Genomic DNA, 24,679 nt, shown 5'->3' on the forward strand with positions numbered 1-24,679 from the left:
AGAGAACAAAAGGGAACAAAAATGTTTTGTGTTTTAAAGACCAGGGACAACACGGCTGTGCGTCATCATGCAACCACCTTGATTATTGGATTAGCATCACCAGTTTGCCTACTGGTATAATCCGGTATCCGCTACCAGTATAATCATGGACAGCAGGTTAACATCTCCACCAAATTAAACAATGAAATATGTTTGTTAACTGCCCTTCAGCACAACACAAAGAAGCATTTTCCATTCTGACAGCATCAGTCGTGACATCAGTCAGTGCTGTTTTATGGTCTGACAACATGGTGGTTAAGGTTTGGTTAAGGTTAGCACAACATCATTGTCATGGTTACAGAAATAATGTCATGGTTAATGTCAGAGAACGACAGCAGTCACGGGTTAAAACCATGACTGCGAGAGACCAGCGTTAACTGTCAGAAGCAGGAAACAAACAGTGGCCTCCCATGTTATAGTCCAGGGTTTTGTTGACCCCTCCATCCACCCTGACCCCCTGCCACCACCTATGGCCACTGCAGACATTTTGCCTCTATAATGGTGTCAGCTGACTTCCTCCACTTGTGGCTGATGGGGCGTTTTGTCACTTAGGAGGTCCAAAATGAATTAAGTGGTTAATGGTAATTAAGACACGAATGAAACAGAAACATGATTATGAACCTGTTGTAAGGTTGTTTTTAGCCACGCTAGCCACATGGCTCTAGTGGTGGCGAACCTGTAGGCCAACCACTTTGGTCCAGACCAAAATATCTCAAAAGCTATTGGACAGACTGACTTTTCCTGTCGTCCCACCATGAGGTTCACATTTGAGTGCAACGTCTCTGAAACTATTGAATGGATTGTGACACTTAGTCCACACATTCATGACCCCCAGAGGATGAATTGTAATAGCTTTGATGATCAAATCCGGGATTTTACTTCTGAAGCAACAGCTGAATGTGAACAGTTCAACTCAATTACAGATGAGACCCTTAATTCCTGCAGAAAACCTTAACCATAACACTTTGGTTTGTCAGTGGCGGTTACCGCAGCTACAACAGTGTCTGAGCATAGACTGTGTGTGGGCAGTGAAGGGGGAAGGGCTGTTCTCTGCATTACAGTACATCTAACAAGTAGTTATTGCAGACTTAAAAGGATATGTAATCAATGTTATTTCGGGGAGAGTACCCACACATCCTCTTCTGTTCTTCAGCCTTTGCTTCTGTTTTCTCGTCCTCCTTAATCATCCTGTCCCTGCATCCCTTTTTGCCTCCTTTCTTCTCTTTACTGTTTTCATCATTTTCCCTTGTCCCCATCAAACTGCCTCCTTTACTTTCCACTCTTTGACTCTCTTCCCTCTCCTCCTTTTGTCCCTTATTGTTTTCTTTTATCTTAATATATCTACTTCTTAGCCTTCCTTTCCATTTTTCTCCTTCAACCTTTAACTATCTTTAACTATTCTTCTCTTTTAGCCCCCCCCCCCCCCCACACCCCCTCTCTTCTTTCTTCTTCTCTCTGGCTGTGTAATTACCATAGCGATACAGTGCCCATCTGGAGAACAACATGCTATTTACAGCGGACAACAAAGAGCATCTCAGCCTACACATTATTCCAAATAGATTTTTTCACAAACACACACACACAAAAGCACACGTGAGTGCACAAGTTCATTAATGTGCACTCTCATATTCTTATACACATTCTAACAGTTCTGGAAAAGAGCTTTAAAATGATATATCTTTATTAACATAACACATATTTATCTGTTCAGCATTAGCTTTGAAATATAAACAATAATGTTCTTGTTTTGGACGACTAAGAACATTAAATATCTTTTAAGTGAACAAAAAAATCTCATATCAAGTTTCACTCAGTAGCTGTTCTGGAGCTTTCGGTCATATCACACGACCTTCCTCAGCAGGTGGTGAGATTGTAGTGTAGTTTTTGTCAGCTGTTGTTTCAAAAGGTCAGTATTGGACTATGAATCTCAATATTTTCAAGTTTTGATGACATATTCATCTTTTAAGGGAAATATCTTCCTTAACAAAACTTTATTTCACACTGCTCATAATTTGGTGGTATTTTCCTGTGCCTCGCCACGTGTCACAAATTTCAAACAAGCAGGAACTGCTTTTAAAATCAACCCATGACCTTACAAGTCCATAGATAGTTAGTAGTGGAGAGATGAATGCCACAGCAAGTGGAGGTACTAGATTCAGTAAATGCTCTAAAAGGTCGGAGTGAGTTTAAGTCCTCCAAAATCCCGAAAGGATGAAGTGGACATAAAGGAAGAATAAATAATTGGAGTGGGGATGGATTATTGGTGCCATCACGCAAATCTGAGAGTTCACGTTTACCTAAAATGACCTACTTTCTGTTTGTTTACGCTTCCTGTTGACTTGCACGTTCCCAACTCTGTGGGCCACGTTTCCTTTTTAGTCTTAGGTTTTATTAAAGATTTTTAAATAAAGAAATCTTACTTTATATGAAAAAGACATCCCTCCCTTTAGACATTAATTCTGGTAATAGTCCCCACAGGGCCATTTTCCCTTGGGCAAGAGAAATTTCTCATAGGCAGAGTCAAATACATCCTTTTAAGTTTAAAGAGTGCTGTGCTGTAATTCAAATAAAACTTTCAGAAAGAAACACTATTTGTGTCATGTGTAGTTTTATAACTTCATGTGAGATCAGATTTTTATGCTTTTGAAGTTTCGCTGTAGGGGGATGTCCTCACATGTGTGAGGTGCCCTTTTCATGCACATTGTTTTCCAGGATCTCTGTAAATGGTAGATTAGCTCCCCCTGTTGCTTGATGTACAAACTGTTATCTTAAAAGGGATATTTTCACAATTTAGTTCATGTGAAAATCAAAATCTACAAAACTAAGATTTAAAAAACAAATAATGTGAAGATTGCATATGAGTGAGTTGTATATAAACATGGATGTGAAGTCTTTAACAATCAGGTCTAGTGTTTCATTTTCAGTCTCATTCAAATTATTCGTAGACAGTTCAGACTGTTAGGAGACATAAACAACTCTGGACATCTAATTTACTAACTGCTCTACTCCATGACCATTTCCTGTAATTACAACTTAGCCATAAACACAGAAAACTTCCTGTGGCAACTTAACACAAGAAAAATAAGTGCAACTTCTCACATAAACATAACTGTAATGTTACAAAACAGGATGCAGAGCGTGTCAGACCTTGTGGGCAAAAAAAAACGAATTATATATCTAATTTTCTATCAGAGCAGGTTTAGGCCTGTAACTGGAGTGGAGAGCGCTGCTGCAGGGTGAGATCTTGGTTAAAACTCTAAAGACGGCTGATAGGAAGTGGTTCTAACCACCGACTCGATACATATGCCTATCAGGTCTCTCGCATCGGCCAATGACCTCAGCAGGCAGTAAAAATATGTCACTGACATTTAAGCAAGGCGCTGAGGAGAACAGAGAGCTGGTTAACACTGTGGCTGTGATCTTACAACGCCTGTGAAAAGGTTTCATCTCCTCACCGTGGGCCTTCAGCCTCAGTGTTTTACATCACTTGAGAAAAAGCCACATGTCAAAGGGAAAACTAATTTAAACACAGTGATGTAAACTGAAAACAGTGAATGATTGATTCCATACGATTTACAGGTACAAATGAGTATTGATTAGAAGAACTGTCTGCAGCATTTTTTACTTTTCGACAGCCTCATTGTGGATTTCTTTGGTGTGTTTCTTTGTCTTCATGATGCACACTTGGATCTTTCAGTTACTGGGTGTAGCCTGTTTAATATAAAGTCACTTGCTACACCTTCATTACACACAGATCTCCATTCAACTTGTTCTGTGACCTATAAAAAACAACTGTGTGCACCAGTAAAGACTCAGGTGTCTCATATTGTATTTAACAACAAACTTCAGACTCATCTTCTTTGTTCACCGGTGGAGGGAAACAAATTATTAAAAGTTTAACTTTTTAAATATAGTGTGACCTGATAAAGAAGGGCAAAAAAAAAAAAGTGTGTGCTTCTGGTATCCAGAGACACACAAACAGAGAGAAAGAGAGGGGGAAAGTTTTAGTGTGTAGGAGCAGGAAGCTGCTGTTGCCTTATTAGTCATCTGGAGATGCTGTGTAGCCGGGAGCAGGCTTTACCTCCCGACACCAAGAGAGAAACTTTTTATGCTGGTGGTGAAAGACAGATGTTTCTGCTGAACTCTAACAATTGCTTATCAAAAATAAAAAGGAATTCAATTCAGGCATCACTGGGTTAAGTTTCCTCAGGATCCCACGACGAGGTTTCCACGACCTGTTTCATGCATTTTGCGTTGTTGTACAGCTGTTGGTGGGACAGTGGGGTTTGTCCTACCTGAGCGGGCTCCCCGCAGCCTGAACAGCACTCTGGAGCGAAATCCGGAGGTGTCACTGTGAGAGCGGAGCCTGGGGAGAGGCCACAGCAGAGGAAAATGCCTCATCTCCGGGTAGGTATCCCCCTCCTCATCCATGGTCGGCTCCTCTGTCAGCCCGCCAGGAGAGAGGTCGCAGGATTCACAGTGACGAGAAGACGAGAGAGCAGCAGCAGCAGCAGCAGCAGATGTGGTCCGCCCCTCCTCCTCCACTCAAACTTTTCTTCTGCAGAGGACACTGACAGACCGAGTGTGAGTTGTTCCTGTGCTTGTTACCGCCCATCACTTCGGAAACACATTTCACCAATATGATCTGAGTGACTACGGAAAGAGAGAGAGAGAGAGAGAGAGAGAGTGTGAAGGGCAATGGTAACCACATGCCAAGTATCAGACTGACTGCTAAACCTGTTCCTCTATTTGTATTTGTGGAGCCTATTTGTGTAGGCTCAATGCCACACTGCCTAATGCATGGATACTGCATGCTGGGCACTTGCACAAAAAAAAAACAAACAAACAAAAAAATATATATATAGATTATTTATTAGCAGCCTAGTCCTGCTAACAATTTGCATAAATTAGCATCACATTGCTGTGATTTCTGTTCTGCTTGCATGAAAATGAACATCTTGAATGTGTCTCTAATATGTGCTAGACGTGTGATGCGGGTGTTACAATTCATGTCAATGAATTATCTTCAGGATGTGAGGAGGGTTTCAGTTGATCACCAACAAAATAAAACTATTTATACTTTTTCTCACTTGATGTTGAAATGAAAATACAAATGAAATTGTGACCCGTCGTCAAAAAATGCCACAGAATAATAAAATAATAAAAAAATAAAATCTGTACCTCCCGCTTTGCTAAGTGGTGAAGAGAATAGTCAGCCAGCAGTACTAACAGGATGATCGTATGATGTAGACAGACACAATAATGTGATAATAATAATTTGCTTGAAGGAAGAGTTTCTGTGTTGGATCGATGGCAAAATAAATGTTACGCAATGACAAACTGTAACGTCATTGGAAATAATAGACAAACCCAGGGGGCTGCAGTCTTGAAACGTTAGATGTCGCTAAATGACCACTGTGGATTATTTATTCCACTTTGACACCCACTGCGTGTTTCAGACTTTACACCTAGAGGTGATTTTTTAAAAAGTAAGAGCTCTCACTCTGACCTCCTCTTTTCCGATCACCAGAGCTCGAAAACATTTTGCAGATGACGTTAAGGTTTGAATGGAGCAGACTACAGTCAATATTAAACAGATGTTAACGTCCAGGGCTATTATTTGTTTATTTATTTATTTATTTTAGTAGTATGCATACATGTTTTCCTCAGGCTTACACAACCCACACCCTTAAGAGCTTGTTTTGTTTGCACTGGGGTTAATTATGAAAAGTGACATATTGAGTTGCGATGTTGAATATTATACAACAATAAAGACTTCATTTCCTATTATGTGGATGCTCTAATACCCTACTGTCATTGGTTTGTGCCCCTTCTAGCAGAGAGGGTCCTTAATCCTTAGCAGCACAACAAGCTTGTCCATCTGTGTGTAAGGTTGAATACTGCAGAGTTGATAATCTGTTAATGTAATAATCTGATAATCCTTCAAGCACAGTGTTTATATTCTGTTGCCATATGTATATGCCATGTGTAAATTAGCCATAAATCACACATATAGCCTTTTCAGGGCTTAATCTGTCAGAGGTGGACTGTCCTTATTGATAGTACTTATTTATCTTTTTAAATAAATAAAATACATTTTTGTCTGTTAAGTTTGGAATAGCTACATTGTTCACTGTATGAATTCAAGATGGTGATATCACTGATGTCATTTTTTAATTTTTTTTTTATTTTTTATTTTCAAACCACAGAGTGATCATCTTCAAGATAGACGATCTGTGCTGTAGCAGCTCCGGGAGCCCAGTGTATCGTGGATCAGTGGAGATGGGCTGAGGCGCAGCGGACGGACAGACGACACCGACACCGACGGACCCGGAGTGCCGCAGCCACAGAAGGGAAGACTCGGGTAAGCTGACCCGGGACGCTGAACAAAACACGTAAACACCAATAAACATAGCTTTGTTGTTTGGTACAGTTAAAGTTGTCTGATAGATTTTACCAGGCTGGCTAAGAGGAGTCGCTAATGTTAGCTAGGTTAACGTCAGGGTATCGGGTATGACAAAACTTATTTGCCGTAACGGCAGAAACAGTTAGCTAGTAAAGGCACAAACATACAGGAATGGCGGTTTATAGTTTCTGTAAATCATCACAATGCTGAGTTGTGGATTAGCCTTAGTTGCTAATAGCAGGCTAACCTGAGCCATGTCTCCCAGTTAACTTCAGGCCAGCGAGCCAGAGTCACTGATGCTGCTAACACAAATGTTGTCAGCGTGTTGTGGCAATGTGAAGTTATTTTTGTGTTATCCTGTGTGCAGTTCAGACGCCTGTGGGACGACTCGTTTGTTATGGTGTCTCAACACGCAAGTCAGTGTTACAAGTTAACAATTGGCAAGTGTGCATCTTCATTTTGTCCTGCGTTAGAAAGACAAAAACTAAACCCTAGCATATCGGTGTGGTAAATGGGACCCTGTCTGTCAAACCTGCTGGCCTTATGTGCTGCTGAAATTACTCTCTTCAGCTGAACTGGAATGACCTGTCCCACCTTTGACCTGTAAAAAGCCAATTCAGGCCCAACCCTTTCTCCTTACTGCCCCTGTTCCTCTGTACTTCAGTGTGTTTTCCTGCAGATGATTTATTTCATTAGTCTTTCTGTAACATTTGATCTGCTTCGGGCATCAACAGGGTTACAGGGGCCTCAGACCCAAGGAAAATCCCAGGTTTAATCCATATAATTTAGGTCTGTATAATTATATTAATTTAAAAGCTGTGTTTTATCAAATTGCTTTATTTCTTTTCTCTCTGTCCAGCGATTGACACACAGAAAAAGTCAAACTGGATTGTGAGAACAATCAACATTTCCTTATCAGTATCAAAAGATATTTTTTTCAATGATCACAATTGTCAATATTAACATTTGAGAAACTGGTACCAGAGATTTTGCTCAACAAATGGACTTGAATTGTTGCCACTAATATTCTGTCTAATCAGCAATTTAATCTGTAGAGTAGTGGTTGGTGTCTGAATGCCCGGGGAAATCATGAAACTGCCATGTATAGTGGGGTTCAACAGGGGCCCAGTAACACATTTTTGTATCTGTTCATGTCCTCGACACCTAGATTTGTGCTTTGCTGTGTAGTTCACATGTGTTGAGAACAGGTAAGCACGCACAGTCACTGTCTCCAGCTGTTGTGCAACTTTTGCTGACATGGCAGTGGTCTAAGATCATGAAAGGAAAACAATGACCCTCTACTGGGCTACCCAGCCATTGGCTTACTCTCGTTTTATGACTCGTCCTGTGTGACCAGTTGGTTGCCATGTGATGGTGGACAAAGCCTTTCAGTAAATGTAAAGAGTGACTTTACCGGGGGGGAATGTTTGACCTAGAAAGAAGTCAACTTAGATCATGCAGCCTCGCCTGACCTTCTTCAGAGGTGGACCTTTAAACTTGCTTCTCTGGTTCTCACTTTGCATGTTTTTATGTATTTTGTAAGTGTTTCCTTCTCGTTTTCTCTTGTTCACTGTCACTCAGTCTTGACCAATAAAGTCATCAGGCTGCTATAATGTCAATATTGGCTTACTGCACATTTATCAGTATTTGTATATATCAGACAATAATAGATTTGAGGTCATTTAGAAACTGTGACACCGTTAACAAGGTTGTCCACCAGAGAGCACTGACAAGTTGATTTCAGTCATAAAAACAGATATAAGGGATCCATTAGCCAATATATCATTACTTGATTTTTTTAAAACTTCCAAATATCAATATCATCCTTAAGAATCCAGCATCCATCAAGCTGTGCAGTCGATAAACCTTATAATGACATATTGTTTGGATGTGCATGGTTCAGAGGCTTGCCTACACTAACTGTTGATCAGAAAAATCTGCATACTGCTGTGATTTTGTATGCAGATTTCTCATGTTTACATCAGCATAATATGATGATCAAAACTGTGATAGTGTTGTCTGACATGAGTGCAGAGTTCACCCAATTTAAGGAGCCTTATCATCTTTACATGGGTAGCTTTAGCAGGAAATTGTTGCTCTTGAAACATGAAAGTCATGTGAATTGGGTTAGCATTAGATGTTAGCATTGATTTGAAGTTGTGTGTCTGGCCACCTGTCGAATGTAAGTCCAATATTCACTGGCTTTTAGCTCAGTTTTTGGTCTCTACCAACTCTTGAGGGAAATGTCAGGCGCTTTAGCTGCTAATGCTCCATCATGTACACCAGCTAACTGTCTGTCTGCTGTTTGGCGCTTAGTGTACAGTGAGCATTTTTTGTTTATTTGTCCATATTATCAGTGTTAATATTGACCTCAAAAATCCATTATTGGTAGTTGATATACCTAGTTATCTACAAGAGCTAGAAAAAGAGGCCACCGATTTACCTGCCATTGAATTAAAGGCCTATGCAGTACACATGGTTGCCTGTTCACCTTGTGGGGATTTTGTTTTGCATTATCTCTAATGTCTAATCTGCATCACTGAAAAGCATGAGCATGCATGCTGATGAACTTGTGCACAGCACCTCATTTACAGGATCACAAAACTCCACAGAGACGTCTCTCACTCTCACATGACAATCACTGTTTGTGTAGTGTTGAGATAGTCGTCTCTGACAGTGTTGCTCCTTTCTCGTGCCTGTGTGTCAAATGGGATGACTCGGATAGATGCAGGGACTAACTGAGATGCTCCCAGCCCAGACTCCATGCACAACAACCAGGCCTTTTGTCCCTGATTTGCCCCCATCCACCCACACAGTGCTCATAACGTCATGGAGAAAGAGCGTCTTTATCTTTGCTTTCCAAAGACTCATCTCACTCACATATTTTAGGCTCTGTCCAAAAAGACGGCAGCTTAAACAGGCTAATGCGACAATATGCCTACAGTACTGCTGTGCTCACCCACACAGGGTTTGACATTGAGACGCCTTAATTTGCACACGTAAGACTGAACAGATGTACTTCAATCATTTACTTTCTTGTTGATTTCCAGTGAGCAGTAGGTTTCAGGGATGTATCAGACCTCAGCAGGTTAAATATTGCACGTTCTCTCCTGTGCAGCTCCTCAGGGTGTATGTGTTGTTTCTTTGTGTCCAACACGGCTGAGCCTTTTTTTTTTTTTTTTTTTTTTTTTTTTTAAAAAACCAGCCTGAAGTGGGTGCTCAGCTGTGGCAGGAGGGAGGGGATAGAAGGGGCTGGCCAGAGGCTTGCCAAATCGGATGAGAGAGCAGTTGGGAGGAGATAGCACAGAAAGTGAGAGAGGAGAGGCCGGCAAGAGAAGAGGGAGAAGGAAAGAAAGAAAGCAAGCCAGGGTGGGTGGAGGAGATAGAAGAGAGAGTGACAGAGTGTAGCGGGTGTTACATGAAAAAAAGAGAGACTGAGAGAGAACGAAAGAGGGAGAGAGAGAGGGTGAGGCTGATATAAAAGGATAAAGGCGGGGTTGTGGTTTGTGTCACATGATCCTCATGCAGGCTGTAGCCTAGTGAGCTCCAGGTGGCAGAGAGACCACAGATACAGTAGATACAGAGAGAAAGAGAAGGAGGGAGTGGGACACGCTTGCAAGGCTCACCACAAAGACAACAGAAATTCCTCATTTACTTCCTCCCTCCTTACACACATATCTGCACTCTTGTCTCTCTGTCCTTCAGGAATTCTTCCCGGTCCCACTTGCCCCCGCTCTTCTCCCGCTCTTCTCCACTCCCGGCCCCAGCAGGCCAGGGAATGTCCCGGCAGCGAGATGCCTTACGTGGACCGACAGAACCGCATCTGCGGCTTCCTGGACATCGAGGAGAATGAGAGCAGTGGCAAGTTCCTGCGCCGTTACTTCATACTGGACACACAGCAGGGAAGCCTGGTGTGGTTCATGGACAACCCACAGGTAATTACACAGGGCTGCGTTAGCTTAACTCTTAGCTATATTTTTGGGGGAAAAAAACCTGCAGGTAATTGCACAGGCAGAAGTTTAATTTGTTGGTGTAAAATTGGACAATTTACAAGCAACAGTATGCCAGCTGACGTTAGTTATCGTTGTGGATGGTCAGCCCTCATGCATTTGTAAGCTAACTGCAGGCCACTTCTAGCTAGGCTGTCCTCATTCATTGAGAGCACAAAGCAGAGTACAGGTGGTTCCTCCGCCAGACAGCCATACAGGGATGGGAGAACGTATGCTATTCTAGCTGACAGCAATTACAAAGCACATATTACAGGCACAGGACTAGCTCAGTGCTAACACTGTGTCTGTGTTTCAGCTATCAGCAGACATTCCCTGTAAACAGGTTAGTTCATTAATTCATAGTTAAACTATTTAACTTTGTGTTCTAGACATTTTGTCTGTGCAGTAAGCACTGATATTTACAGGGAGCACAGTGGTCAACATTTTCTGCTCTATGACCCTCGGTATCATAGCTGTTACAGTATAACTCTCCCCTTGGTTTGTACATCATGCTGGTTTGGAGATGCTGTATTTGTAAGTGTGCTGTTACATGAAGTATTCATAAATGATGTAGTGCAGGAGGAATTTTAAATAATTCAGCAAGTCCCTTTCTTTTTATAGATTTGAAAAGTTTAAATTTTAATGATGTTAAATCTGGAGCCCCTTGTTTCAGAAACAGAGTGAAACACTGAAATTAACTATGATGGAATGCAGCCAAAATATACTGTACTTACTCTATAACATTGACTTGCTTTTCAGAACTTGACTTCACCCCCCCAACACATATTTTGTCAATAATCCACAGCTAAGGCCCTTTTCCTGAATAGAATGATTAATGATTAGTTATAGTTTATTCTTTTTGCATATTTATATTTTGTTCTTTTTACCATTTCCCCACAGAACCTGCCTGTTGGTGCAGACTGTGTTGGTTCCCTCAAGCTCACCTACATCTCTAAGGTACACAAAACTATTAACACTGAAGCTTATTTGACATTAACATGATAAGATTATGTATAAATAGATTTCGTTTACAGTATTTAGTTGAACTGGGAAGCTAACAGTTGTGAGCTTTGTCCTCCTCTAGGTCAGCGATGCCACTAAGCTGAGGCCTAAGGCAGAATTCTGCTTTGGTAAGAAAACACTGATCATCACAGTCTTAGCTATGTCTTATCAAATGCTTAGCGTTAGAATACTAATCTTCTAGTCTGCTGAAAGAGCAGTGTCACAGAAAAATATAGATCTAGAAATAACTGTAAAAAAACTGTAACCTTTTACAGTTGAAATTCTTTCTTCTATACAAACATGGTGTAGCAAATGGGTCTTGGACCATACGGTTGACAGTATGGATCATTTTAAAGACTATAAGAAACTTACATCATAAAAGTATAGAACCAAAAAATTCCTACAGTGCTTTGCAAACAGGAGCAGTAAGTGTGTGATTAATCATATTTTGACCAAGCTGACTACTTCTCTAACCTAAGAGAAGAATGTTTGCTGTCCTTGTCTGCCCTCTAGACTTCGTCAAGCACTGCTCTCCACATACTTTTTCCGCCATTGACCAGGCAGCTTTGTTCAACATTGTCTGTTTAGCCAACACACAGAGATGCAGGAGGCGGTAGCAGTTGATGATCTGGGCTTGTGTTCATTTAGGTTTTAGGCTTGTTTCTGCCTTTAATATTTCATGACCTTAGTCAGTGAGATGGTTGTGTTTGCACCTGAGAAGTTTCATTGGGTCATATTTTTAGGTCCATTTCTCCCAGCAATCCTGTATTTATAACTGTCTTCCATATTGTACTGTAGATAAGCTGTGGCTTTCATCCATATTTTTTTCCCTATTGGTCTGAATATTAAAGGTACCCTGTGGAGTTTTATTGTAAACAAATAATTTTGCATCGCATATATCCAGAAGGACTTATTAGCACGTTGAATGCATTCCCCACCCCACAAAACATTTGTAAAACCTTTTTAAAAGTTTTAAATCTTCATTGTTTACATCAGCTTCTTCTTCTGTCATACTGGTTCATTACTAGCTTTTCATAAGCATTACCATACTCTGTGATTGGCTCAAATATTTATTTATTCACTTATGTGCTTGTGGCATGCATGTATGGCCCTGTGCTCGTGCTGCTACACAATACCATAGAAATAACACAGGAACTCACTCATTAAAAAATTGTTCTACAGTGCAACCAGTGTACACACTCCACTCAACAGTGTACCTTTAAGGAGGCAGATGACTTAAAGGCTGTTTTATTAAGTATTTATTCAACTTCAGTCTAGAATAAATACAGTAATACAAACCATGTTTGTGAGAACATAAATCTTGAAACATGCACAATCCTTATAATTAATTTCAAACTGATCATTGGTTGACAGTGTATCGTTTGGAATTTAGGCAAGAAAAGTTCAAATAAGCAAAAACACACACACATGCATTATCTGTAACAAAATCCAGAAAATGTAGTTCCTTATTTTTTTTGCTTTGACTGCATGTAATTGATTAAGGTGATCACATGATATCCTACCAGTGGGTTATTTGTATGTATCTGGACTTGATTTGTCCTTTTCTTCTCACCCTGTGTCTTCAAGATGGGAATGAAAAATGTTGCATAAATAAGAACCATCATTAGGTTATTTAGCAGTAAACCTCCATTCCCTGTTATTGTTTACTAGCCCCTCTCCTCCTCTTCCATCCGCTTCAATAGCAGGAAATACTAGTGTGTAACAAGAAGTCGACTACTGTGTGTGTGAGTTTGTGTGTCTGGCTGTGTGCACACCAGTTGCCTTGCAGAGGTTTCGACAGGATGCCGGCATCCTAATCGGAACCTGATTCTGATTAAGTTATTTTTAAACTGCCGTTTGTGTGCCACATGTTTTGCTGATATCTACAGAACCCCCCCCCCCCCCTTTTCCTGCATCTAGCAACTTAAGAAGAAACATAGTGGGGGAAGGAGTATTTAGAAGAGTAAGGTAATGGCCATCACACTAGCAGATCTTTTTACAGTGAGAAACTAGAACATGATTGCAGTCTGTGAAGGATATGTGGTGATGAGGGAGATCAAAAGTGCTGCATTTGTGTGAACTTCGGTGCTTGGCTTCATTTCTCAAGAGCACAAATTGTTTTATTATGTGTAACTATGAGTCAGATCTGATAACCCCCTCCCTGATTTGTCATCCCAGTGCCAGAGAGACCACTGCACTTTGACCGCTACGAAGCAGTTCACCACTCCCAAAAACACAGAGGAGGTTGATACTGTTGGATTAAGTCATGCTGATCACCTGAATGAGACCAGACAGACAGATTTATTTACAGGGAAGTTGAAAAAAGAGCGTGAGGTCTTGCATGTGTCTAAGAGCTGGACCGAACACACACAGAACATGGAAGAATGATCTTCATTGTGCCACAGAGTTTGAGCTCTCAGTGCCTTTTACTGCTCGCCCCCGCCAAATTTACCAGTCCAGCTTTAATGTAATTTATTCCCATGGTGTCGAGAGGAAACAGAGGAGACACAAGGACGGTTTGAGCTGCAGAATTCAAGGATTTATGGTAGAGAGAGAGAGAGAATGAGAGACTTGAGTTCTTTCAGCTCCCAAATCCTGATCCATAGCTAATCAGCATTTGACCCAAAAAATTCTTTGTGATTGAAAATGGGGTTTGCTCATGTTCACATGGGTGTGAAAATGTGCGAGAATATTTGGTGGTTGGTAGCTATGGGGTTTTTTTTCCCCCGTCATGGTCAGAAGTGGGTAGGTGGTGGCAGACTGAGGCAGCTGAATCAAGCTGGGTCATCATCCACACGGAGAGAAAATGCTGCTGGTAGTGTGTGGGAGAGTCCCTTGGCTCAGTTGTTTTTCACTTCCAGAGAAATCTGTGGCAGTGGATCTGTTCTCATGCCGCTTGTATTCACATCATGTTTTCTACACAGGAAAAGCCAAAAGCGCCGTTAGTCAGTGCATCTTTGTACCGGTACAGTTATATGCATGTGATTCATATTAAATATGGAAGAATGAATCAGATGGTCTAATGAAGAGAATGTAGTCTCACTCTGCCTGAAGAGGCCTGAATACACTTTCACTCTCTCCATTGTTCCCTTTGCTTTTTTTTTTTTTTTTTTTTATGATCTGTTAGTCATCAATGCAGGGATGAGGAAGTTCTTCCTGCAGGCCAATGATCAGCAGGACCTTGTGGACTGGGTCAACGCTCTCAATAAAGCCACCAAAATCACTGTGAGACAAACACATACACAGTGTGCACAGACATAACATAAGACATACAGTTCATCCCAGATTCAGCTGCACTCATCTGTTCTTTTTGGCTCATGTTTTATGACTTGGAGAAACTTTCATTTCTTCCTCTTCTGGAGAAATGAATGAGTGGACTGTCAAGAAACAAAAGAGGAGTGAGTCAGAGCATGACTAACAGGATGTCGTATTGTTATCCTCAGTACTGGGATAAAGGACTGTTTCCATTGTTCTCCATGAACCTTTAACTATCCAGAAAGGAAAGGGATATAAAATGTGTTAAAGGCTTGTCAACTACTGTATTCATAGAAGTCCTACTACATCCTACTGCAGAAATACTATTATACAGTTCCACAAAATGTCCATTTCTGTTTAATGTCTGTGTGTTTAATTAAAAACTGTCTTTGGTTTTCTCAAGTCTGACGTGTTTGTGTGTTCCTAAGGTGCCAAAGTTGTCTGATGGCCAGCAGAATTCAGAGAACCAGAAGGCTTTGCCAGATGTTGCAGGAATCAAGAAGCAAGTCTCCTATAAGACAGAGATCATAGGAGGAGTCCCCATCGTCACCCAGACACAGGTAAACATGACTCTCATATGTATCGTACTGCCTACAAGCATGTAAGCACATCTTATTACTTCAGTTACATGTTTAAAAATTAAACGCAGGAACTCACACAGAACACTGATATTGTGTAATGGTATTGTCTTAAATGAAAGTAAGCAAAATGTATATTATTTTGAAAAGCAAAGAGTAAGTGATAATGAAAATAATCCTTAGTTACAGCCTTAGAAACACACTGGGAGCAGTATGTGTGGATGTTAACATTTGAGAAAAACGCTTGTGTTATAATTGATTTGTTTTTTATTTGTAGTAAATTACTTTGACTCAAAACTCTGTCTAACTTGTGGCTCTGCATTTGTTTGGTTTTTGAAATGTTGTCGGAACTTGTAATTACGATATTTCTGGTGTCACGCATCGTGACCAGCGTGAAGGTGCTGACGGTGCAGACAGAGCGGAGCGTGAGGCCATGCATCGGTCTCACAGCCAGCTGCCGTACTTCCTGGGCAGGCCGGCTCAGGAGCACACGGTCATTAAGTCAGGCTACTGCGTCAAGCAAGGAGCTGTGGTGAGTACCTGCCTGTCTCATGGCTCTCTGTCGGGCTGAGTGGCTTTCACTTTGCCTTCTGGTGCCATTCAGAGAAATTTTATATTAGGTGTATGGTGGTGGCCAGAATCACTGGCTGCATGCAGTGCAATGACAGGCTTTTCACTATGGACTTAAAATACCATTTACAATTAATGACACAGTTACAATGAAAGTGACAGCCACAAAAATAAATAGCCCCTTCATGTGAGAGGGGATATAAAGTCTTATGACTTAGGGAATGTGAGATGATGAGATTTTATCTTGATAATGGTAAAGAAATTGGTTGCCTAAGGAAATACAACTTCTCCAGTGTGTACAAATCTGTACTTTATAAATGCCAGATGCCTCACTCCCCTCTATATATAGACATTATGAAATGTGTCAGAACTAGAGAAGATTCTGCTTTCATGATTTTAGTAAACTATGACAGATTTTGTTTGGCCAGAAAATTTAACCAAAGCTCTGAACATCTTTTTCCCCAGATGAGGAACTGGAAACGGCGATACTTCCTCCTGGAAGAAAACTCAATGAGTTACTTCAAGTCTGATTTGGTAATTAACTTTGATTAAGTTATGTGAAGGCTTCAAGGAATGTTTTCATTGATGGTTCACGTGGATTGGATTCACCCCAACAGTCTGAGGCAGAGTAACAGCAAACACACAGCCCTGATGTCTAACACGTTTTATCCGCAGTCTGTGGAATTCAATGCCCTCACTTCACATGTCCTATCATGCCCTGTTCCCCTCTGGCTTTTTTTCTCACACACACACACACATATACACACACATACACACATACACATACACAGACTGTCCTCAGGACAATACTGCACGTCCCATTCCCCGTACTTGGCAGAGTCTACCCTTATTTTACAGTTTTATCTGTCTATTTGACTATCAACAGGCCCCAAGGACACAGACTTTCTGTCTGCTGTATCAAATCGCCAGGTCAAGAAAGTTACAAACCTTCATGGTCTTTAGTTTGGAATCTGTTGCTTCTAGCAAAGTTTACTTCAATTCCTATGAAACAGAAAAACTCAACCTTGTTTGAAGCTAGTATACGTTATAAAAAAACATTTGTAATATTTATCCTGTGTATTTCAGTTGTGAAGTTTTGGCTTCTTCAAAATTTATGAACAGTTATTTTCTTAACTTTAGGAGAAGGAGCCTCTGAGAATGATCCCACTGAAGGAAGTTCACAAAGTCCAGGAGTGCAAGCAGAGGTATTCAACATGTCCCAGCATTTTCCTATTGTACAAAAAATGTCCTTTGTCCAAGAAGATGGTGTTTACCTTTTCTGATTCAGATAAAGATTTACAGTAGATGAGATAAATATGATCTGACTTGTTCTCCACTTTTGTTGTAGTGACATCATGATGAGAGATAATCTGTTTGAAGTTGTCACCACATCAAGGACGTTTTACATACAGGTGCATCTTTTTCTACGAATGTACAGTTGATTCTCAGGCATTTCTGAGACGTTACTGTTCTGCAGTGTTCATACATTCTGTACTTTAATCACTTTCTTGCCTGTTTGCATGTTTCTCCTCCCTTCACTTATCTCATTCTCATTTCCTCACTGTCTCTCTCTCTTTTTTTGTTTTCTCACTGTCATTTTCTTCCTCTCTGTTTCCACCAGGCGGACAGTCCGGAGGAGATGCACAGCTGGATCAAAGCTGTCTCGGGGGCTATTGTGGCCCAGCGGGGGCCTGGGAGGTCTGCTGCCACAGTATGTATCATACACCGCAGTACAGCAGAGTCACATGTACCTTGAAAAGTGAAATGACCTCAGGCTTGACTTTGTCTTACATGTGCTTAACTTGTATCTTCACAACACTTATTACTATTGTTTCACTCATGTCATTTATTGATTATTGTTCGCAGTTTCTTGCTCACACAAGAGGTCAGCTGAAAGCTACAGAGATATGATGAGAACCCCATTTTACCTCCCTTCAAACAGATGCAGAAACAGTAGTTTGTCTGCATTATGTTTCAGAACTTGCCCTTATTGTTGCAGTTTAACAACATGAAGCCCAGCTGTTGTGGCTGTGGTTGTATAGTCTGAAGCTAAATTCTGCTCCGTGCAGTCTACACATGTACTTCCCAGCTCCTGAGCTGAGGACTCGTGAAGGGCCTTGGGACAGTCGCTACCGGGCCATGAGGAAACAACATCATTTGGCTAAAAAAGTTCATTATGATGGAACTTAAGCTATTATAGGATATTTTTCCAGATTTTACTGTGTTTGGCACAGCCTACTCTGCATTTTCCCACCATCCAATGACAAATACACGTCTTTTTAAAGGTCCTTTTTTTTGGCCGTTTTCTGTCTTCATTAGACAATCGGCAGTTGATAGATGACAGGATACGAGGGGAGAGAGAGATGGGGAATGACGTGTCACGTGTCCCCAGCTGGACCTGAACTTGGGATGTTGCAGTTCCTATATTTATTTTTTTTTTTTTTAAACTAAAGAAGGTCATCAGTTCACAAAATGACCAATCCTTCACCACCACTTTCAGAGCTTCTTAATTAGCTCAATCAGCAGCCTACATGCTTAAAGACAGGCAGGTGGACTTTGCAGGTGAGAAGACAGAGATAAACCAGTTGCATAGTCCTGACTGCAGAGGAAACGCTGTCCTCTGCCACAGCTGGTTCCTTCTGGTTAGACTGGAGTCATTCTCAACACGTCTCCGCTGACTGTGTCTCTACAGTTCCCTCCTTCTTGCCTCCTGTGTCTGTCTTTCTCTCGCTTGTTTTTCTCTTCACCTCCTTTTCCCTCTCCTGTGCCTGTTCTCTATCCTCTTTTTCCCTTTCTTTCTCTCTTTGTCACATTCTCTCCACCTCCTCCTCTCCCTGTGGGCAGATGGCCCATCTGCTCTAATCCTGCTTTGCACTGTGTTGTTGCAGATGCGGCAGGCCAGACGGCTGTCGAACCCCTGTATACAGAGGTATACGTCCCGAATCGGGGAGTGCAGCAGCACGTATGTCAGCTCGTCTAAATTCCCCCTTTAAACTATAAGTTCATCTTTTTTTAATACTGTTTTCCACTCACTGGCTGGCCCTTTGTGGTTGTAGACATTATGAGGGCAGATCAGATCTGACGGCACATCTGATGCTCTATTTTTTTCTTTTTCTTTTTTTTTTTTTTTTTTTGCTAAGAACCAACCACACCTTACGTATGGCTGTGATAACCCAACAAGCGCTCCTCCCTTCACGCCCTCGTCCGCACTGCTTCTCTCATCCACTCCTCTTCCTCTTTGCTTTTCTTTTCACTTGCTGAGCCGCCACTTTGAGCTCAAAGTTGGCATCATTTGCTTTCGGATAGTTTCCAGCAAAACAGGTAAACAAAAAAAAAAAAAAAATTCTTGTGTCAGGTATTGTAAGGCTCAAGGTGTGCTTAATTTAGCTTCTCCTGCATGTGATGACTATCGCCACAAACATGGCAACTCAAATCAAGCGCACCTCAAGTCTTTCAAATGCTAAAAAATAATTCTGTTGCCCAGGTACAGAATGACTGTAAACAGTTGGAATATGACCTTCTAACCATTGGAAAGACCTGTAGCCACTGCCTCCCTCTCTCCCTCCCTCCCTTATGGCTTCACTTTTACAGCTTTCACATGTCTTCGCCATTATTGATGACGCTTCAGTGTAAAAATAGTTGATGGACAATCCATGCGCAAAGACACACAGTTATGAATACCTTAAGCCTGTTTCTACCTCTGTCTTTATTACTGGGTACATGTGTCTTTCACACCTTCTGTTTCTCTTCCCTTCATGCCCTGTTATCTCTGCAGTCTGCTGCAGCTGTGTACCTGTCTTAGATGTGTGACATCCTGCTTGTCTCTCCTCCTCCCTCCTGTTCGCTGCCTGTATGTTTTTTTTCTCTCTTTCTCATACACACAATAACAATAGACTTGTTTCCATGTTGACTTCCTATACCCTCTTTGTGTCAGATGTTGAACATTTTAACCGCTTTGAAATGAGGACTTACCAGTGCTGAATCCACACGTCCCAGAGTCACAGACTAAAGGTTTCCATGAGGGTGCAATGATTTACTCTACATGCAAATATTTGGATTTCTCAGGGCTGTTAAAGTCCCTGTGTTATTTGATCATATCAATTAATCAGCAGTGTAGTGAACTGCAGGGAATTTTCAAGGTCTTCAGTGTGGTAGATTATCTGGTGGTCTGTCTTAACGGCTCACAAAAATTCAGCACAAACCTGATTGTGGACCTTTGGATTCAGCATAAATCTCTTAACACACGTGGCTCCCACTAGGATATTTTGACATGTTTGTGAATGGAATTTTAAATCGTAAATCTAGTGATGCTTAAGTGACATTTTATTGATTTTACTGATCATAAATTTCACAAGCCTGCAAAGTCCCAGCATGTCACTCTGTCACTGTGGCATCATGTGGGAGAAACGGTGAAAGTACAGAACCTTGTTGTCGACAGAAAGACCTTGTTGAGGTTTACAGAGATATTTGTGTTGGGGTCTCTTGGTGCTTTATGACTGGGATTTTTCTCTAACCAACATTTCACTAACTACTCCGTGGAAACGCCCTTTTTGTTTTCACTACCTCTGCTGTGTGTTTTCTTTCTTCCCATGCTTCTGCTTTGTGTTTCAGAGATTGAAATCTGACAATGAAAAGCTGTGAAATAATGAGCAACAACCAACCACTGCTTCCTAAGACACTGCTCTTCCACTGCAACCCGTTGAGACTACCAAATCTAAAAACTGCTGACACTACTACCACTACTCCCGCTACCTCTACTACTGCTACTACTACTACTACTACTATTACTACTTCTACTTCTACTGCTACTACCACCATCTCCACTCTCTAGCAATGCTACATTCTTCAGCACCTACAGCCTTCAAGCTGCGTCAGGCCCCACCTGTTGGTGCTAATTCCAAGTCTGTAACTCACTTTGGCTCTTCTCAAGTAAACTATACATATCAGGATGTCCCTTGTCTTGTTTCCCTCATTCTTGCTCTCTCTCTGTGTCCTCCACTGTTTCCGCTGCAGGAACACGGCAGCCGTTCCACTTTCTACCGCAGCCCCTCGGGCCCCCCCGTCCCTCGCTCGCCCATATCTGCCATGCCACCATGCTACCCAGAGTGGGGGGCTGCTGTCACGTGCGGCACATGCTCGCAGTCTGGCGTGGGACAGCGAGCACTTCATGAGCCTGCTGCCACGGCCCAGTCACAGCCACACGCCAGCACGCCTGTCCCTGCAGGAGACGCGTCTGGCAAAGTGACCTGCGAACAACCTGTGACCACCATCACCAACTCGGAGGAGTCACCGTGGCGACGGCGGAGCAGCTTTGAGCCCTATATGCCTGAGCCACCTCTGGACCTGGACGACGCTGACCTGCCAGTGAGCGAGGTCTGAGCCGTTGAACTGGACATTAACCCTTGTTCGTCTGGATGGATGTTGACAGAGACGCCATGGATAAAGAGGAAACTGTGCCCGACAGGTTTTAGAAAAAGGGCAGTCATCGGTTTTCAAACCCAAGCTGTTGGCGGATGACAGTGTACGACGTCACAAACTCATCTTTTGAGCTCCTCCGTCAGTGCCGTCAGTGTGCATAAGAAACAAGCCGGGTCACCACTGAACTGCACTCGTGTGCCAAAGACGACCCAGTCTTCACCCACACCCCTCGGCCTGCCTGCTGTCGCATTCGCAATGGCATATTTATTTACTATGAGTTGATGTTGTCAAACAAAACTACAAATTTTAGTTTACCTGTGCTGATTAGATTTCAGTGACAGAGTTTTCTTTTAACCTGTACAGGCACAGTGATGCGTTCAGTGGTATTTGTGGACAGAGGATTTTTGTAAACCACTTTGTTCTAAGAAAATAAGGGAGCTTTTAGTGATGCAAGGTGTTTCCTCATATCTAAAAAAATGGTGTCCAAACTTTTCATCACCTCACTATAATCTAACTTAAACAGTGTGGTCCATTTACACACTCACTATTGTAACACTGGATTTGTCTATTGTTGGCCAGTGTTAAGGGTATGGGTCAAGCCTAGTCTGACATCAAACCCTCACTCTAATGCAAATAAATACTGTAATTCAGGCATTCTGGTCTGGTCAAGAGCCAGATGCAAAAAAATAAAAATTTATGACCCAGTGTGTATAATAATGCAAGACCAAATGTATTCCAGCCACATATAGTCTGATTTTTTTTTAGTTGCCAAACGTTGATTTAACTTACATTTATTTTTTTGAATACATGGGAGGGTTATGGTCAGTTGGTTTTATAATGGTGTTTTCAGTGACTGTTATTGACCACAAGCTGAATTAACTTACATGTAATTGTACAGTTTTTACAGTTATTCCACCTCTGGTTGTAAAGTGAGAGTACTGTGCAGAGGCGCAAAAGAAAACAAAAAATTTGAAAGCTATCACAGTACATGCATCACTTCACAACCTGAATCGGCGTCTTTGCAAACAACATTTCGGCATACCAGACTTTGTGGACTCACATTTGTGACACTGGATGACGTGGGAAAGGAGCAACAGCGTTTTTAAGTAAACAAGAAGTGCAAGACATAAAGCTTGTATGCTTTTTGTAATTCATAGTAATAAAAACTTCAGCAGCAGGTCAGTTATAAATAAGCTTAATATCCTGACAGACTGGGTTCTAACAGTTTCACACGTACTAAACCTGCAGATCATTGTTTGGAGATGATTAGTCTGTGTGAACACCGTGCAAACATTTTGGATCATAATGTAACAGAAAAAACATTCAAGCTCAGACACTTGTTAACAACATGTTAACATGTTAATGATTCCTCAGACCGACTTTCTGGTTTTAGTTTCTAGTTTTTGTTTATCTACAGCCGCTGTGTGTGTTGTGTGTTTGCCGAATAGAGCTGTGTGCAGCAGAATTATTTTTATATGCTTCTTAGATGTTTCCTGATCTTACTCCTTCTACCTGTGTTACCATCCTAGTAGCAGGCAGTATGGTTTTATTTAAAACCTCCCACTTTAGTCCTGCTAAATAATACACACTAATCTTTTTTTTTTTTAAGTGCCTGCTCCATTTCAGCTCAACAAAGCCAAGCTGCTTCACCTGTGTTCAGTCTGGTGTAATTGATTTGAATTGTTTCTATTTATTATGTGGATGACTTGAAAGAAATAAACACTGAAAATGTGCTCAGGTTTCCTGGAGTATCATTCAGCAACATGCTTATCTGTCACATGAAAAGAGAGCTGTAGTAAGTCTGGGAGGAAAGAAATTCACTATCGTCTGCATTCACATCTTCATTCGGTTCTTCAGTCTCACTGTTCACTCATAGCAGCTCCTTCTGCCCTCTTGTGGTGAGAGAAATACCTGCACCTGGATCTCTGCCATCAACATGGTTATCTATTTATCAGTGACAGGAAGATTTTTAGTTTTTAGAAAGGAGATAAATTCCAGAAGAACAAAATATCTGAAAAAATGAAGTCAGAGTGAAAAAAAGAGCAGAATACAAGAAGGAAACCCAAAACTTAACAAAACCTTTGTTGGCTCAACAGATGAAGACAAGATGTGCAAAGTTTTCTTTTTTAATATTATTATTGTAATTAACTGCAGGGCACGATACAGTATAACTTTACAAATGTAAAAAAAAAAAAAAATGATGCACTGATGCTCAGTGCAATGAGATGTGTTTCAATGATACATGTGTGAGACAAAATATTTTAAAAAAAAAACAACTTTAATAACTTACTCCCTTAGATTTTGCAGTATGTACACAAGCATAAAACACTGACTTAATGTCCTGCATTGAAAAATAAAAAAGTACTTAAAATATCAAAAGTGCAAAATAAAATACAAATAACCCCTGTATATGTTATTATATCACTGATGCATTAATGTGTCAGTTTACTGTTGTAATAGGTTGAGGTGAAGCTGACTGTTTTATATACTGTTAAATTTGTGATGGTGCATCATCATTTCATGTCTTCGTTGTTATTTAGTCATGTATGTTTGTTTATCTTTCATCAGTTCTTCATCAGGTGTTTGTTACATATACAGCCTCTGGCTCGATCCACTGTGCAGATGAATTATTTACACACTGAGGTCATGGAGCAACACTGAATCTGTAAAGCTTCTTTAATCAGTCAGATAATGAGCTATGCAACAGTGTGGGGTTCGGTCTTTGTACAGAATTGAGTGGATACTACGTGTGTAGGGAGTTGATAAAGATGGTGGTGGTAAGTGCTTCACAGAAAGAGGGAAAACCAACATCTATAGCTGTACAGCTCTTCGATATACAAGCTACTGTGGCTGAGAGCTACAGTACATCTTCAAGGATCTTAACTGTGGGATGTAAAACACTTTGTTGTGGCTTCAGGCGTGGACACAGATTCACACACAGCCAGGACATCTTTGCAGACTTGAGTGGCATCCATCCTTGGTTACGCTCACTGGCCTTGGTTGGAGAATGGGTGTGTGACTTATAGATGAGGTTGTTTTCATCTGCAGATTTTCCCACTGTTTCCTGCCTGTGTTTTGCCACGTATTGCAGTCTGATGGTAAGGTCATATGTACTACTGTTGTATAAGTTTCATTTATTGTCAACAGTGTGTGTATCAATGCACCAAAAAGCGACATTGTGCTCAACTTTCTCGGCTCAGACATGAATGTACCCTTTTATTTACCTCAAACGATTAACCAAGCTTGAACTCTGGGATACAAGTCTACATTGTACATGCTTACTGTTTCCCGTGCTGTACGAGCCAGTCCGGTCTTCGGGAGTCTATGACTGCCCTCCATCCCTTATTGCCCCCTCTCTAATTGCCCTTTGGATACAGGAGCTTGTGTTACCCAGTGCTCCAGCGCACCACAGGGGTCTTCAT

The 24,679-nt window shown here is 41.3% G+C and overlaps 2 protein-coding genes across 7 annotated transcripts in view; one reads left to right on the top strand and one right to left on the bottom strand.

Annotated features, from left to right (window-relative positions):
• Positions 1–4,640, bottom strand: part of phactr2 (phosphatase and actin regulator 2) — a 42,259-nt gene extending 37,619 nt beyond the window's left edge. Inside the window, exon 1 of one of the 2 annotated variants that reach the window (XM_071480215.1) lies at positions 4,335–4,640. In XM_071480215.1, coding sequence (XP_071336316.1) covers positions 4,335–4,470 — 136 coding nt within the window. In that variant the 5' untranslated portion in view covers positions 4,471–4,640. The remainder of the gene's footprint in view (positions 1–4,334) is intronic. The other variant, XM_071480218.1, reaches the window with a different exon arrangement.
• A 1,627-nt stretch (positions 4,641–6,267) lies between these two features.
• On the top strand, positions 6,268–22,990 carry LOC139622708 (pleckstrin homology domain-containing family A member 1-like). 5 transcript variants are annotated; one of them, XM_071480226.1, is made up of 14 exons: positions 6,268–6,403; positions 10,151–10,380; positions 11,335–11,391; positions 11,519–11,564; positions 14,564–14,661; positions 15,120–15,251; positions 15,661–15,801; positions 16,305–16,373; positions 16,980–17,044; positions 17,188–17,251; positions 17,461–17,550; positions 18,728–18,801; positions 19,615–19,689; positions 20,853–21,235. In XM_071480226.1, the coding sequence occupies exons 2-14, from the start codon at positions 10,240–10,242 to the stop codon at positions 21,082–21,084; spliced, it is 1,284 nt and encodes a 427-aa protein (XP_071336327.1). In that variant the 5' UTR covers positions 6,268–6,403; positions 10,151–10,239; the 3' UTR covers positions 21,085–21,235. The 5 variants fall into 5 exon arrangements, with proteins under 5 accessions (XP_071336327.1, XP_071336324.1, XP_071336325.1 ...); XM_071480223.1 differs by lacking the exon at positions 19,615–19,689 and having other exon boundaries at positions 20,853–22,990; XM_071480224.1 differs by lacking the exons at positions 19,615–19,689; positions 20,853–21,235 and adding an exon at positions 20,451–20,593.
• Positions 22,991–24,679: the final 1,689 nt, after the last annotated feature.

This window comes from Trachinotus anak, unplaced genomic scaffold (genome assembly GCF_046630095.1).
Source record: "Trachinotus anak isolate AG129_WGS33_773 ecotype Australia unplaced genomic scaffold, CSIRO_AGI_Tana_v1 ptg000007l, whole genome shotgun sequence".
NCBI classification, from domain to species: domain Eukaryota; kingdom Metazoa; phylum Chordata; class Actinopteri; order Carangiformes; family Carangidae; genus Trachinotus; species Trachinotus anak.